Source organism: Corvus hawaiiensis, chromosome 26, assembly GCF_020740725.1.
Source record: "Corvus hawaiiensis isolate bCorHaw1 chromosome 26, bCorHaw1.pri.cur, whole genome shotgun sequence".
Classification (NCBI taxonomy): domain Eukaryota; kingdom Metazoa; phylum Chordata; class Aves; order Passeriformes; family Corvidae; genus Corvus; species Corvus hawaiiensis.
Genome location: NC_063238.1, coordinates 8096341 through 8111916, shown reverse-complemented (window position 1 = coordinate 8111916; position 15576 = coordinate 8096341). Strand labels below are relative to the sequence as shown.

At 39.2% G+C, this 15576-nt stretch overlaps 1 protein-coding gene across 4 annotated transcripts in view; it reads right to left on the bottom strand.

The window, feature by feature from the left end:
- NKAIN3 (sodium/potassium transporting ATPase interacting 3) overlaps positions 1–15576 on the bottom strand; it is a 344090-nt gene that overhangs the window by 174922 nt on the left and 153592 nt on the right. For all 4 annotated transcript variants that reach the window (XM_048286893.1, XM_048286889.1, XM_048286892.1 and 1 more), the window contains exon 2: positions 5976–6113. In XM_048286893.1, coding sequence (XP_048142850.1) covers positions 5976–6113 — 138 coding nt within the window. The remainder of the gene's footprint in view (positions 1–5975; positions 6114–15576) is intronic.

The following is a 15576-nucleotide window of genomic DNA, read 5'->3' as shown; positions in this document are numbered from 1 at the left end:
CAGACTTCTTCTTTTTGCTAGCAGAGCAACAGCCCAAATTGCCATCCTCTGTGTGAAGGGACACATCAGGTATGCTGGCAATTTTCTCTCAGTGCAGGAATGGTTAAGGTCTGAGACATCAGGTCCACACGGACCCTCATGTTTCATTTCCCTAAGGTATCTGAACTGTTTCATGATCTGACCTGCCACTCAACTTCGCCCACTCTGTGTCCTGAACATTATCGTGTCCATGCTGCCGTTCTGCTTACTCTTACTTCCCCACACCCAGTGATTCCTGCCTAGTTCTTTGGCCAGCCTCATTCTGTCCACCCCAGATCAGCTGGCCTCATACTCAGTGTCACAACCCTCACCATATCTGGCATGAAGAAGAAATTTTCCACGTAGGTTGAATCAGTAAGAAGAGTTGGTATTTTTTATTTTATACCCCATAAGATGCACCACTTAAAATCACCTGGATGTTTTTGTAAGAGATCCCTTCCAGTAGAAGGACCTAGGACCAGGTCATTTCTTCACTTATTTCTCCCCATGGTGTATGAAATCTTTGCTTGCTTTTGGTCTTTTGCACTAAAGATTGAATACTATGTGGTGTGAGGAAGTATTTGAAGTCTTATAAATAATGTGGAGGGAGTACTCACTGAACCTTACAGGTTAAATGTCTAATAAGTTACTGTCTAGCCTAGTAGGTTCCTTTCAGGTCCCCTTTCATAATGCCAGCCTCTCTACAACAGTGAGATTTCTATACCTCTTTCGACTCTACAGTCATATTGAAACCAATGCAGAGATACATTTCATGTATCAGTGAAATATAAACATTTCTAGAGTTAAAACATTTGCATTGGATGGACACAATGTCACAAAAACAACTGGTAAAAGAAAAAAAGGAAAATTTCTAAGTTTGAATAATACTAGGATTGTGGGATAAGTTTAGCTTTAATGAATAAACTATCTCAAGAGTATATTTAAATCTGAAGTGCAGCAACTACTCTGACAGTGTCATGGCATTAGAGGGAATGAATGTTGGCTCGGGGACACTTCAAGGGAAAGAAGCAACTACTGAGTCATCAAATCATCCCCCTGTAACACCTGGCATCAGTACTTGCAGAACCTTACTAGGCATATTTATGAAAGATGGCATGGGAAGTGACATAAATCAACACAATGGAGCAGTAACAACACAACACTTACCAGGAAGGAGATTCAACGAGTAATTTTGGAAGCCTAAATATTTCACATGTGTTTTCACTGTCTGTATAACATTTGCTTGAATACTGTATAAAATATCCTATACAGCCTTTCTTCTGCTGTTCTGTTTTTTTATTTGTTTGGGGTGTTTTTTAAGAAACTCTCTGCTGGCTTTTCAACTTTATCCAGTGTCTATACATGTATTATTTAATGGAACACATTAAGGCAAGTAAAGCAGAGATTTCCACCATAGATTCTCCCTATTTAAGTGTATTATTTTCATCTCTCACTATTCATTAACACATTTTTTTTCAGTTTTGGGCCTGGCTTGTGCAGTTTTAACTGTATGACTCATCATTTAGAAGCTTTCTGAAGTCCCATATCAGAAGTAGGAGAGGGGGAAAATCCTCAACTTTAACAAGTATCCTGTCATCATCATTAATCAATTTTAACAGCCTAAAAATCTTGCTGGTGATAGCAAGATCTATTAAGAAAGGAAAAGCATGAACAAGGAAATGGATCACAGAAGAGCTCTGGAGCTTCATGACAAGAGTGTAACAGCATGGTTAGAACTGAAATTCAGCTGCTTCTTTCTTCTTTGCAAATGTTTGGGTAAGTTTCAAATGAGCTAATATGGGAAAATTAGGCATCAGCTCTGCACTTTTATGTCCCCTGGGAACTTTGCACTGATTTAATTCAGTCACAAAATATTCAAATACTGAAAATAGCACACCTGCTTAGTGACAGGACAGATTGTTCACAACATTTATCTAAATTGCTAATTAATGCAAAACCTATTAGAAATAATTATTGGATTTAAACTAATTAGGACACTTGGAGTCAATGCTGTCACTCCCTCTCTCTGTTTCCTAAGCTCTGAGGACTTGGAATTTTAGGTATGAGGAAGTGAAATTCTAGATTTATTTCAGAATCACCATCCATATAGTCCTGTATCTGAAGGACTGTAGACAGTGAACATGAACCACTATCTTTAACTACTTGGAATGACAATTCTATTCCACAGAGATGCCTCATGTATCAGCCACTGCATGGCAGCTCTTAGATAGTGGGGCATTTTTTTGATAGAAAGCTCTCATGGCAAATTTTGTATCACTCAAACTAATTTCTTTATTCAGACTTTTAATCTACAATGGCTATGCTTATGCTGCAGCTTATGTGGTCACTAAATCCTCGTGATAAACTGGCCAGCCTGGGTTCAAATGCAGTGGAAGAGTCAGAAGCATGCAACTGCTATTGTGTTTATCGTTTTCTATTGCAACCCTCACTAAACTCCTTGGCTCTACATACCTGCAACAAAAGCCTGCTCAGTTGTGCCTGCAGAAGCAGTTTCATATTTGACTGCAGTATAGATGTGCTTCAAGTTATGGCCCTACATGTATTATATTTATTCACTTACTTTCCCATTCCTTACATATATTAAAATTTGAGGAGACAGAACATGACATACGCAGCATAGGATGACAAAGTGAAAGCTTTTGTGTAACTTCACTTGTCAGGGAAACCTTCAGGCACAGACTTCATTGCATGGAAGACAGATTAAAAACATTCTCTTGAGGTTAAACAATGACTCTAGAGCTGGTCAGATGAAGTCAAGATCACCACCAGAGTATGACAGATTATCATGAGAACAATTTGTGCTCACATGTGCCAGAATAATTTTGTGGACACAGTTTACAGAAGTAAACCATTGTACCTGACATGATTCTCTCTTTACTTCAATTTTTTTATATTGTGATGGGATCATCTGCACTAGTTGAGTTGATTTCCAGGGAAGTCTTATGGAAAAGACAATTGATACTAAACATAATTTTCTTGAAGCAGTTAGTTACTTTTCCAGCTAAACTGGGTTAAATCAGAAGTTTCATCAATCAGAGTACATAAAAGCATGACCAAAATATTTATTCAGCCACAGTATTTATACAGACACAGTACCAAATTCTTGGGACACCAACCACTAACAAATCCAGGGGCTTAGATGTGGCTGAAAGTGCAGCTATGGACATGGAAGGCCATGAAGCTTCTCAATGAATTTGAAGCCTAATTCACTACTCAGAGCCTGGGTAAGAATCTCTCTGCATTGTGTTTAATACTGAAGTTCAGGATTCTACTGAAAATTTGCATTAAATAGACTTTATATTTAAAGTTAGCAGTAAAAGTTTACTGCTGTAACAGGTGGACCATCACTTCTGCCTTAGTGAATACAGCCAGTATGCAGCTGGCACTGGTAGGGGTCTTTACTTTCAGTACCACTGACTCCTTCTGGGGCTTTTGAGGACAGTGGACAAAGCTAAGCTGTGGTTGGGAGAGCTCTGGGTAGCACGGTTTCTGGGGAGCATGTGTTGGGTGTAGCCTGGAAGATCCTCAAGCTACAGCTCAACAAGGACTTTAAGCTGCTGCAATCCTGCACTGCTGCAATCCTGCACTCCATGCACTTCTCTCCTTCCTCTGGTGACTTTTTCCCACTTCCCCTCTCCCATCTCTTCCCTTCTGCTGGAACAAGCAAAACACATAAAAGAGCTGACCTACACTTAATTAACACCAGTAAAGAAAGTAATTGCTTTTCACCTGGATCTGTTCTGGTTTGACAGTTTACCAAGTGGCTGAACTGGTGCCCGTGCTGGTGCAAACAGAGGAACAGCACAGGGACTGAAGGCAGCAGCTGAGCAAAGGCAGTATTGCTTATGCTGCCTTGAGGTATCCACTGAATTCAACCTGAGGACAAGGCTGAACTGACAAGTTTGGAGCTAGCAACAAGAAAAGTCTTGCAACTCCTCCTTTCCCCTCCACCTCCACACTGCTGCTCATAAACATGCAGTCCCAGTCCCTGCCTTATGCCAGCCCTGGTAACCATTGGGAACCTCACAGACTGGATTCAGGTTACCAGTTTAGCTAAAAACTCTCTACTTCTTGCCAGGTTGGTTTTCTGACAGCTTAGAAATGGAACTTACTGACAGGTCCAGTTAACTCCTGCCAGAAGTGGGGGTGAGGATCTGGGGAAGTGTTCAGTAGGGAACAGTGGGAACAGGAAGACATGACAGACACCCTCTTCTGCTGGTGTTGAGTTGTGAGGTTGGTTACAGATACCTTGTGTTACAGACACCCTTCAGACTTCATCATCTGGCTCAAACTATTCCTACTTCACTGTAAACCCTATATTAGTAAGGACACAATCACAGATTGCTCAGAGAGGCAGTGATGGGATGAAGAAGTGGGTAATCACAGAATATTCTGAGTTGGAAGGGACACACAAGAATCATCGAGTCCAGCTCCTCAGTGAATGGCCCGTACAGGGATCGAACCTGCGACTTATGACATTATTAACACCATGCTCTGACCAGCTGGGCTCTAAAGCCTTGATCTTCCCCACTAATGAGTATCAGCATCAGCTGTAGCTAGAGCTCTTAAATATATGCTTAAAGATAAATCAGAATATGAGTTCAGTTAAATCAGCATAAAGCGTCTTGCTGAGGAGGTGTTTCTTTCTTTAATTATGAGTTTTCTACCTCTACTTTAAGACAACTTTCATATAGCCTAAAATGTTCAATTACATTGGAAAAGATCTAGAAACAGTCAACATCTGTTGCATTTAATTTGATAATTAAAACAGAGCTTGCATCATTGAGCAGAGTACTGAACCTGAGGGGCAAAAAATTCTGCAGTGTTGCACTTCAGACATGAATTTCCCACATAATTTTACAGATGCTTACACTCGCTTCTTATGTATAAAATGGAGTGCATGAAGCAGAAAGGCGAGTCATCAATACCCGAATGCCCAGTTCTTCAACCACAGATAATAGACAAAAGTGTTATTTTTTATATAAATCTACTTTAAATTCATTATAGTCTGCTTTTAAGCTTAGCTAACATGAGTATAACCTTGGATGCATACTTTGTTCACATGACAAAGAATTACAGAATTCCAGGCTTGACTGGAAAAGATGAAGCTTTTTAAGTATTTGTTTAATGAGTTTTCCCCAGTAGACATTTATTTCATTCCTCTGTGAGGAAAAAGAAAGATAACGTTAGCCTCTTAAAATCCATTACTGACAACACAACCACAATGTTCCAAATACAGCCATTACCAGGTAAAGACATAATATTCATCCATTCAGGAGAGAACACAGGGGAGGAACAGAGATTTTTTTTGTTGGCAGTTTACTTCACAGCTTTGAAATTTCTTTTTATTCCTGGCTATATTGAGAATGTGGGAAAAAAACTGTGAAGCTTCAAGTTACATGCATCAGAGAGAATTTACAATAATTCAGGGTCAAAGCCAAAAATACAGGCCTTGACAAAATTACATGTAAGTAAGAAGAAGACTTCTTTGGAACCCATGGGTCACAGGACCAAAGAAATTTCTACAATCCTTGCTTCTCCCTGATTAAGAGAAAGATGTAGCTAAATATAACTTGACCATTGCAAATATTTTTTTTAAACGCCATCAAATCTGCTTGTCTGCTGCAAAAAGAACAAAAATTTGTATTTCATTTATTTATTTACACATAGTCTAATTGACTTGTACCATAGTGATAGTTTTGGCAGCACTTTCTCCAGATAACCTGTTTCTGATAACGTCCAAAATCTCAAAAAACCCACTTAGTAGTCCTAAATTTGCAAAAAGACATGAAGACCTCTACAGTTTCTACAAAAATACCATCTGGTGTTTTGAAACCAAGAAAATTCTGCTTTGCAATATGACAGGTTTTAAAACCAATTGCAAAACAAAACAAAACAAAACAAAAAAATATATATATAAAATAAATGAGACTTACCACGACTATATATCGAGGCCTAAATTGGATGGTTCCAAACAAACCCAAAATGACAACTATTATTTGTAGAAAATTGCCAAGGATAGGAGCCCACTGGAAACCAAGGAAGTCAAAGATTTGTCTCTCTAATGCTGCCAGCTGTAAGAAAACACAGAAACAGAACACTTTTTAATTATGGGTTGGACAGAACACTTGACATTTTCTTATTTTCACCAGGCTTCACCAGTGAGTGAGCAAAGCTATGCAAACCTTGCTATTGCTTCTGAAATACCATCATGCTCCCTCCATTCGCCATGTCCGTTTTCTTAGATTTAGTCTCAACTAGACTCGACTGCAAGTTCCTCAGTTCATTCCTAAAAGCCCAAAAGAGCAGAGCAGGCCCAGATGAGTCCCAGACATGGCCACTATGATGCCAGGAGTTCCTTATGCAGGAAGTAAGGAAGAATGCTGGGAGCTCCTCACTACCCAAGGCACAGATGTAGGCTCAGGGGGTGAAAGGCAGCAGAAAATGTTGGAAGACCTCAGAGCAAACTTCTTCAAAACCAACAGCCAAATGAGCCATCTGTGCTCTTCAAAAGCTGTTACATTACTTTTGTGCAACTACAAATCAGAAAGAAATGGTGGCAGCCTAATAGCTCTTGTCCCACTGTCCTCATGGTATTTTGGGTCTGGATTTAGTTGGGTGTGGAAAAGGAGGAAGCTAAGAAACTTCAACCTTCATCCGTGCAGCAGCATGGGATTCTTATGTAAATCTGCATTTCTGAACACTAGGCAAAAAAAGAAAAAACAAAAAGCCAGATATAAAATTCTACTGCAAATACATTTGCTACTCATTTTTGACAATCCAGTCCACTGTTCTAAACATAGAAGAATCAACTTTATTAGCAGCATATTTGTCGAAGTTTAAACTTAGTTCAATATTTTTGCAGCTGTAGCAAGATATTCTTGAGCAGCTAAATAGAAGCCCACTGAGAAACAACTGAGTTTCTGTGCTTGCTAGAATTTATTAACATCTACTTGATTTTACTACATTGTTACAAACCCTAAAATTTACTGAAATATGCACTTACAATATTTATAACTGAGACAGATGGAGCAAGCATGGCTCTATGAATACCAACCAAAGTATTATCGTATCTGGGTATTTCACATAAACCATTTCATTTTACACATTGTAGGCAGATTCAATCTTCACCTACAAGATGGGGCTAAGTGTCACGGAGAGCAGAATCCATTTTTTCTGTACAAAAGCCTTCCTTACAGCAGACATGAAAACCACATTCTCTATGCTGAGGTTAATAAATATGATAAATCTAAACAATGAAATGAACAAAAATTGAATCATCAGGTTGGTGCAGCTCCTTTGAAATCAGTGAAGTTATACTGACTTTTATCAGCTGAAGATCAGGCCCAGAATATATAAATGAAAAATCACACAGTACTGTACAAGGGCACCCCAAATCCCATGTGAAAGATGGTAAGTGAAGAGTTTTGAAAGCTCTTGGCACAGGCAGAATTTACAGTTTATGGTCTAACAACATGCTGAGAGTCCTGTATCACATAGGAAGGCATTTATGACATCCATGACCAGAGCCAGACACTTTTTCATTCCCATTACAAATGGAAATCTTCTGGGTCATCAAAACAGCTAAAAAATTCACAGACCACCAGTTTTCAGAGACAATGTGTCTTCTTCCTGGAGCCCTGACCTTACCAAGCAAGCAGAGGATGGAGCTGTCAAATCAGAGTAGGATTTGCTTAGTGCTACCTCTGCCCTGACATTCACTGAAACTCTCCTGCAGCTTTGGTCTTCACCTGCACCAATAAATTGAGTGTGTCCTATTACACTCCCAGCACTGAAGGCAGCTGGCTTAGGATTCTCTCCATTAAAGTGTCCTTGGCTCTGAAACAGGGCAGCTGTGTGCAAACCATATACTGACCTACTCAAAACAGCCCTTGGCCATGGGTGAACTCTTTGGGAGGACCAGTGGTCACAATAACCCTGGTTAACGTGACAGAAAAGTCTAATGGGTCACTAACATCCACAGTGTCACTGCCTGGCTTCTTCCCTAGGCACATGAGAATGTGCTGGTATAGGGAGCAGGGAGCTTGCCCAGAGTGGGTATTGAGGACATTCACTTCACACTGGTGGGTCACTGAAAGACATGGATGCCTTTATGCAATTTTATGTTGCTTTGAAACACCTAGAGCTATCTGAAAGACAAAAGCCTGCAGTACAGATATGGATACTGCAGCACAGATATGAATGAACCTGTTTAGTATCTGTCCCTTCTTAAACTCACTGTTGGGATAAATTTTCAGATCAGCACCTTAAATGCCTGAAAAACGTAATATTGGAGCATAAATGAACACAACCATTACACTTTGTGTTGGGGCCGTCCCCCTGCCATGTAGCCCTGGGAGAGGGGCCCTGAGGGGACACACGGGGTTTCCCTGCCCCTGGTCAGTCTCATTCCCCATTGGTTGTTTTGTGTTCCCCGGGGTGGCCAAGGACCCTGGGGTCCCGTGACTGCGGGGTTCCTGAGCAGAGCCCCGGCCATGCAGCTGGAGAAATAAACATCTCTGAAACATCTACCACAAATCTGTCTATATATACTTCGTTTCCACGGGACTCCTGGTTTGAAATATGCTTGTTGCAGTAATCCCTGCTGCGACACTTTGCCACCAGACTCATGCTAAAAGGCTTGGTGTTCAACTCATGCCTAAACTGGATCAGATAAAAAGTTTGCCTTCACGTGCATCTCCCTGATATCTGCCAAGCAAGTTCTGAGTACATCCATCAGGCAGGTCTGGGCTCCCACAAAATAGCACAGTGGCCACAAGTATATTCCCAAAGGTGCACATGTGTATAGTCACCATAGACAGAGTTACACATAAAAAAAATTATTAGTCTTTCCTTGGATTACTGTGGCTAAGGCACCCACCACAAACACAGAAAAATAAAGTTCAATTTCTTCTCCTGCTGCCTGCTGAGTTATTCATTCCTCTCCTCCCACTTCCTATCCATTAGGATACCAAGGGAAAGAGCTTCTCTTTGAAGCTGTGTCACAGGCAAAAAAATAAAAATTTGTATTTCATGAGTCAAAAACAGAGCACAAGCAGAAACGTGAGTCTACAGTCTATCGCTTATGGCACTTATACAAAACTGGGAGAGCTGCTTGTGTTTCTTGCCTGCAGGGCTCGCTCTTTATTTTATATACAGTGACAGCATGAAACCACTGAAGGAGCCCTGGAAGCAGGATGCCAAGCATACAGTACCACTCCTTCCCCACTAAGAAGTGTTTTCACCATCAGGCTATGCAGAGAGACCTTCCTGCACAGCTAAGTCTCATTTATTTTGCTCTTGTCACCAGCACAGAGTAATTTGTCTCATCCCTAAAGCCCACAGAATACATTAGCAGGGGTGGTGCGGGGGTTGAGGGGAATCTAAAGAAAAGAAAGAGGTAGGAGGCATGTCTTTCCTCCTCAAATTGCTACTCTGTTCTAAATTATAACACCTTGCAGGCAGTGCAGGCAGAAGTTAAAAACCTTATAATTCATGATCATGGCAGAGGAAATACTAAGTTCTGTTTTCTTTATGCCATGAGCAATATGGACTGAATAGGGGAAACATCTGAGCGCCGGTGTTCTTATGTCTAATATTTCACCCAACAGAGCCCCCAAGAAGCAGTGACCGCCACAAAGTTATTATCTCTGTGCAATTGAAAAAGCAATCCCTAACACAGGCTGTGATTTGGGTAATTGATTGGACAGAAATAATCAGAATAAAGGGAAGGAAACAGGCAGCTATGCACATTTAAAAGCTGGTTTTGCACAGATATGAAGAGCCCATACTGCCAATGTTTGCCCAAATCCAAAATCCCTGTAGCCATCAGTGGCCACCAAACTAGCCTAGATTCTGTGAAAGATGGTTTCACGTGGAGTTATGTGCATGTGAGCACCTCAAAATGTTATACCAGAAACAATTTGATTATAAGGAGGCTGTTTTTCTCAACAAGAATTTTTTTCTCAACAGAAATTTTCCCACACGAATTTCTAATTTCATCACCATTTTCAGATTCTTCTGAAAACAGCTTAAAAATCTGAAACTTAAAGGGAAGGGACAGGTTTCCAAAATAAGCTGGCTCAACTTTTCCCATTGCTAAAAGACAGATAGCAATTTAGTAGGGCAGCAGAGCTCAAGGCTGGAGCTGAGGTATGGTCGATGTGACTGAGGTGTTCTGGGGGTTTACTGTCATACCAGTTCCCTCACTAGCTGGGAGAGGCTGCACCTCCACTACTTGTCTTGACAACTAAGACAACAAAGTTTAGGAGTGTCCATAATAAATTGTTGTTTGAAACTCTTTTTTTTTTAAATGAGTAACATAGAAGTGGAATGAAAACCCAAACCTTTCTTGCAAATAAAAGAGGAGGGTTTGTTTTGGCAACTTAAATACTAGGTGTATGTTTTTAACCAAACCTATGTCCAGTTGAGTGAAATATTTTAATGAGAACTTATAAAAATCTATCAAAGTTGATGGGAAATAACATTTTCTTATCACAACAACACTTGGAAAAGGATACATGATATTTCTTATTACTGCTGGCAAGGGAGTGCTTTGTTATTTAGTCATCATCATCACTGACAATCTTGTAATGTAAAGTGCATGACTTGGGAGACCAGGACCAGCAGTAAAATGCCCTAGTGGGACTGTAGCACTTCCTTTATTGAAGTCTTGGGGTTTTGCCTCTTTGTTTCACTAAGTCTTCCAAACATTTCCCACTTCCCACTTCCTGCAGAGTACGAGGAGAAGGTACTAAGCTGCAAGATGGGGCTGCAATAAAGTCACTCAGGGTGAACTTTCTCTTTCAAGCTATGCTCAAGCTCTTTTGTATCAAGAGCAGCAAAAACTTTAGGTGAACTAATCTGTTTTAATTCTGAGCTTCTTCACCTAGAAGGATCAACCAGATGTGCGGCACAATCGGAACCTCCTGAACAGCAAAAATAGTGAAACTGTAGCATTAATGTTTCAAAAGGCAAAGGAGTAGCAAAACAAAAGGCAGCAATCAGCAATGCTGCATAGGATCTGCAGAAGGAAATCACCAAGATGTTCCTAGTCAATGGCTAAATCCAAAAACATTTTTGAGAGAAGGCTTCAACAGGGTGCCCTATGGATTAAACCCTTTCTCTAAGTTCTCAGGTCCTGTTGTACTTCAAAATATATGTCAGAAGCTGTCGGAGTGATGAAACACCACAGCAGAGTTACAAAGTCAACTTTCCAAATACATGTTAAAACTCAATTTCCTCTTCTGTCGGAAACATCACAAAAAACAGTTTTATATCTTAATGGAAAAGTTTTGCAAATAACATGTTGGTTTGAGATTAATAAATAGATCCAAATCCATAAGAGAAGTCACTGAATCAAGAGTTTTCATATGTAACAGATCATTTCATACAAGAAAAGACCTAAAAGGGGCTTCATATAAACAGCAGACTATAAAAAAGCTAAATGTAAAAATAAAAGGTTAATGATACAGCTGCAAATTTGATACCCTATAAATTACTAAATTTACAAAACTGGGAAGTATAATCTACTCTGCATTTGATAGTAAAAAGTTGCTTCAATCTGTCATGTAAGACAATCCCTAGAACTTTTAATAACCAGAAAAGTTTGTTATCTAACAAACTTGTATTCAAGAAATCTAGCAAAAATCATAGAAATAAATATGTAATAACTGGAGAGCTGTAAAACCATATATCTTTGAAATCCTTTTTGAAATAAAAACAATTTTACAAGCTAGGGAAAAAAAGAGAAAAAATATTATGACTTCTCAAATGGACACTGTCACTGTTACAAATGGACTCAGCTTTCAAAAATTAAACTAGTATACAAAAAATGGTGAATCAAAAAATTACAGTTCCTAGCATTCATTTTCTTAATTCAAGTTAGGAATTACCTGAAACATTTGAATTATGTATGTAAGACTCAAGAGTTGGCCGATGCTGCTAATAACTATCACTGGAGAAGTTCCAGGACACAGCTCATCATCTATACTAACTGCTGCTCCTAAGGACAAAGATGTTTTCTTCACATCTTATGGTCAAAAATTTAACTGGTGGCTTCAGGAGGAGTTTCCTGGACACGATGAATCTCTGAGGACTGTTGTTCTTTTTACCATTACCACTGGTTCCAGTGTGCTGTGCTGGATTACAGTTTAGTCCAGTTTGGCAGATGCAGCTGTTAAAAACTGAAGTGGTTCCCAAGCCTCCTCCAAAGAAACTCCACCTGGAGCTTTAAGCACCCTCTGTTCTGAAGCTCCAGGATATTTTTGCTAAGCTCAGCAGTGCAACCACCTTTTCCTCACAACCCATCCTCCCATCGCCTCTCCTCGTCTCCTCTCCCTCCTTCCTTCTTTCCTTCCCTTCTCCCTTTCTTCTCTTGTGCCCAGATTGGTGGGCACTCCCAAAAAGCTACGCACTAACACAAGGAAGAGGGCAGTGGCAAGGCAGGAGAGGAGCAGTGGGAGCCTCCTACACCACTGTGCAGCCTGCACATTCAGCTGGAATAGACAAGACCCTGGATCAAGGTTACTCTTAGCACTAGCCACATTTGACTTAAAGCCTGTCTTCACATTTCTTAGTGCTCTTAGGTGTGTATTTCTTTTTCCTTGACAGATGTTCCACTGAGAAAATATTTTTGTAAAACCTTGGGGCAAATGCTCAATGTTCACATTTGGAAAATACGCACTATCTAATTTAAGGGGAAAAGACATCAAAAAGCTGCTAAGCTACTCTGGATAAAACCTCAGCTTTGGAGAGTAGAAGGTTGACTTACCACATGCTAAAATCCAGGATTTCTAACAGGAAATCAAAAGGTGATGAAAGAAGAAGGTTAAAATAAATAATTAAATAAATAAGTTGCATTAAAGACTGATGGTAATGCATAAACCACTTTTTATACAAATTTTACACTCCTGCTGTGATTTCAGACTTTTACTGACAAGCTGGACTTCAGTAGAAAGGAAGATAAGATTTAACCGAGAGAAATGCCAGGTTTTTAAAGCAAGGGAGAGCATTTAAACCTGAAGTGGAAGGGAGGTGTCAGATGATCACTCTCAGCTGAAGAATGCTATTTAGCAAGTTAGTGTTCCTCAGCTAAATATTACAGCCTCCTTATCTGCAACTTACTATCTTGCAACAGAGGCTTCATTACCAAAGGTGAGTGTAGCCTGTGTCACAATTAAACATTTAACTTTGACTTAGATCACTTCTTCAGAGCTTTGGTGACAGTTAAAGGAATCATCTGACCACAGAAGAAACTCTCATTAGATTTTTAATGATCTGCATTCACTTGTCCAGGTGAAATACTAGCTTTTGGGTGATTTTAAGATGGTAATCGCTTATAACAGCTCACTAAATACATTTATAAGACCACGTGTCATGGAGGTTATTGAATGTCAGGAAAGATTCTGAGTAAATCACGAATATTTATAGTAAGTTCAGTTTAATGGAGCAAAAGAGAAACTTTTTTTCTTCTCTGACAATTACTTGTCAGAAAGCTAACTCTGATGATCAAAAGTGCCTTTGCAGTCTTGGTCAGACAGATAGGTAATTGGCTGTCACTTGAGTAAGTTTAAATTAAATATAACACAAAAGTAATATATGTGCTGAAGGAGCTCAATAAAAGAGCAATAGCCAAGATTAGTGAAGGCCAAAGCATAAAAAGAAAGAAAAGAAAGGCAGGTTCGATAAGAAATATGTTGTCTTTTTAAGAGAGCCTGTGCTGCTTTTCAACAGTGAATGCGATTCTTATTCAGCTGTTCAACTCATACGGAAAATACTCAGAACTAAGTAAAGGTCTTTCCATCGTCCTGGTAACTGCTTTGGTGAACGAGTTCAGTGGAGGGTGATGGTAGTGATAGCACATAATATTGCTGAAGACATGGTATTTTAACAAAACTTTTTCTTTTTTTCTGAGGAGAAAAAAAGTTTCACTCATCAATACTTCACCAGTTGTTCTTTAATAAATGCTTATGAAAAAAGACAGGTAAGGAGCTGGTATATATTCAATGATTTTGAAAGCCAATAAGAAATTTAAGTTACTTTTAAAGAAGCCTGGGGTATATCCCGTCATCTGGTGTACTAAGTATTTCTAAGTTAAGTTATATATAATAGCTTATATAAGTTATTTTGAAAGCTCTAACATCTCAGAACCAAAAGACTCCACTAAATGAATGGCAAAGTTGATTTCATCAGAGAATTTGGACCCTAGTATAAGAAGGAGAGCTAGTAAATTCCAGATCTTTAAAATCTATAAATGTAATTAGAAGATGCTGAAAAGATTCTTTTCTCCACATTTTAACAAATATATACATATATTTATTATCACTATTTAATATCAGACAGGCACAAAACAAAGATAATTCTTAACAGAAAAGTGTTTTCCTAATTTTGTGTACTACAAAAGCCTTGCAACTACATCGGTGATGTGCAGGGAGAATTTGAGTGATGGATTTGATATGATGTCATTATATATTTCACCAAACGGAGCCCAGCCCTCCAGTTTTGTCTCTGAAAAAGCTCACACAAAGTAAAAAGAAGTCATGACTGCATTAAGGCTGCAGGATCTGGCTCAGAAAGGCAACAGCAAATTATTTAAGAATCTCATCAGCATGAGAAGAAAAGTTTGTTAATGTTTATTCTGCAGGGTGACCTGACTGCAGTGATATAAAGGGTGGCATAAAATAGTCCCAGTTCTGAGCGCACAACGGGTGCCAGGGTGATATACCCGAGGCTGACAGTTACATCTGTACCAAACAGACACCATAAAAATGCAGTTACTATCTTTCAACAGAGGCTTCATTACCAAAGGTGAGTGTAGCCTGTGTCACAATTAAACATTTAACTTTGACTTAGATCACTTCTTCAGAGCTTTGGTGACAGTTAAAGGAATCATCTGACCATGGAAGAAACTCTCATTAGATTTTTAATGATCTGCATTCACTTGTCCAGGTGAATACCCAAGTCTATGTGTAGCCATGATAGGGAAGAAGCCAGCTATTGTAATAAAACCCCATAGCGCCAACTCATTACAGCAGAGTGATTTAAGATTGAATTTCAACCCTCCAATGAAGTTGTAACTGATCCCAAAACACTAAAGGCAAGCCCCTTGGCTGCTTGACCTCTAAAATCTTGCAAACAGCTGGAATGAACATGCATATAATGGCATTTAAGACTCCCTTGGTTGTTTCATTTAAATGCCAGCCCACATAAAGCAAAAGACAGTGTAAGAGGGGGTTATAGGTTAAAGACCTTTAAAGATTTTTATCTTAATATGAATGAAAAAGTCCATGTCAAAAGATACTAGAAAGAATGGAAAAGCAAATTACAATTGTCTTCTGTATAATTATATCAAGCTGCATACATGGTGGATTAAGCCCAAAAGAAAGTTTTCATTTGCCACACCATTATATCCCTTCACATCTCCAAATTCTTGTAATTGTAATGTTGTTTTTTTTCATTTACTTGTACATTTGAACACATCCAGTAAATCTCTGTGCTTTTACAGGCTTCCTCAATGCTCAGGTTTAAGAAATGGTG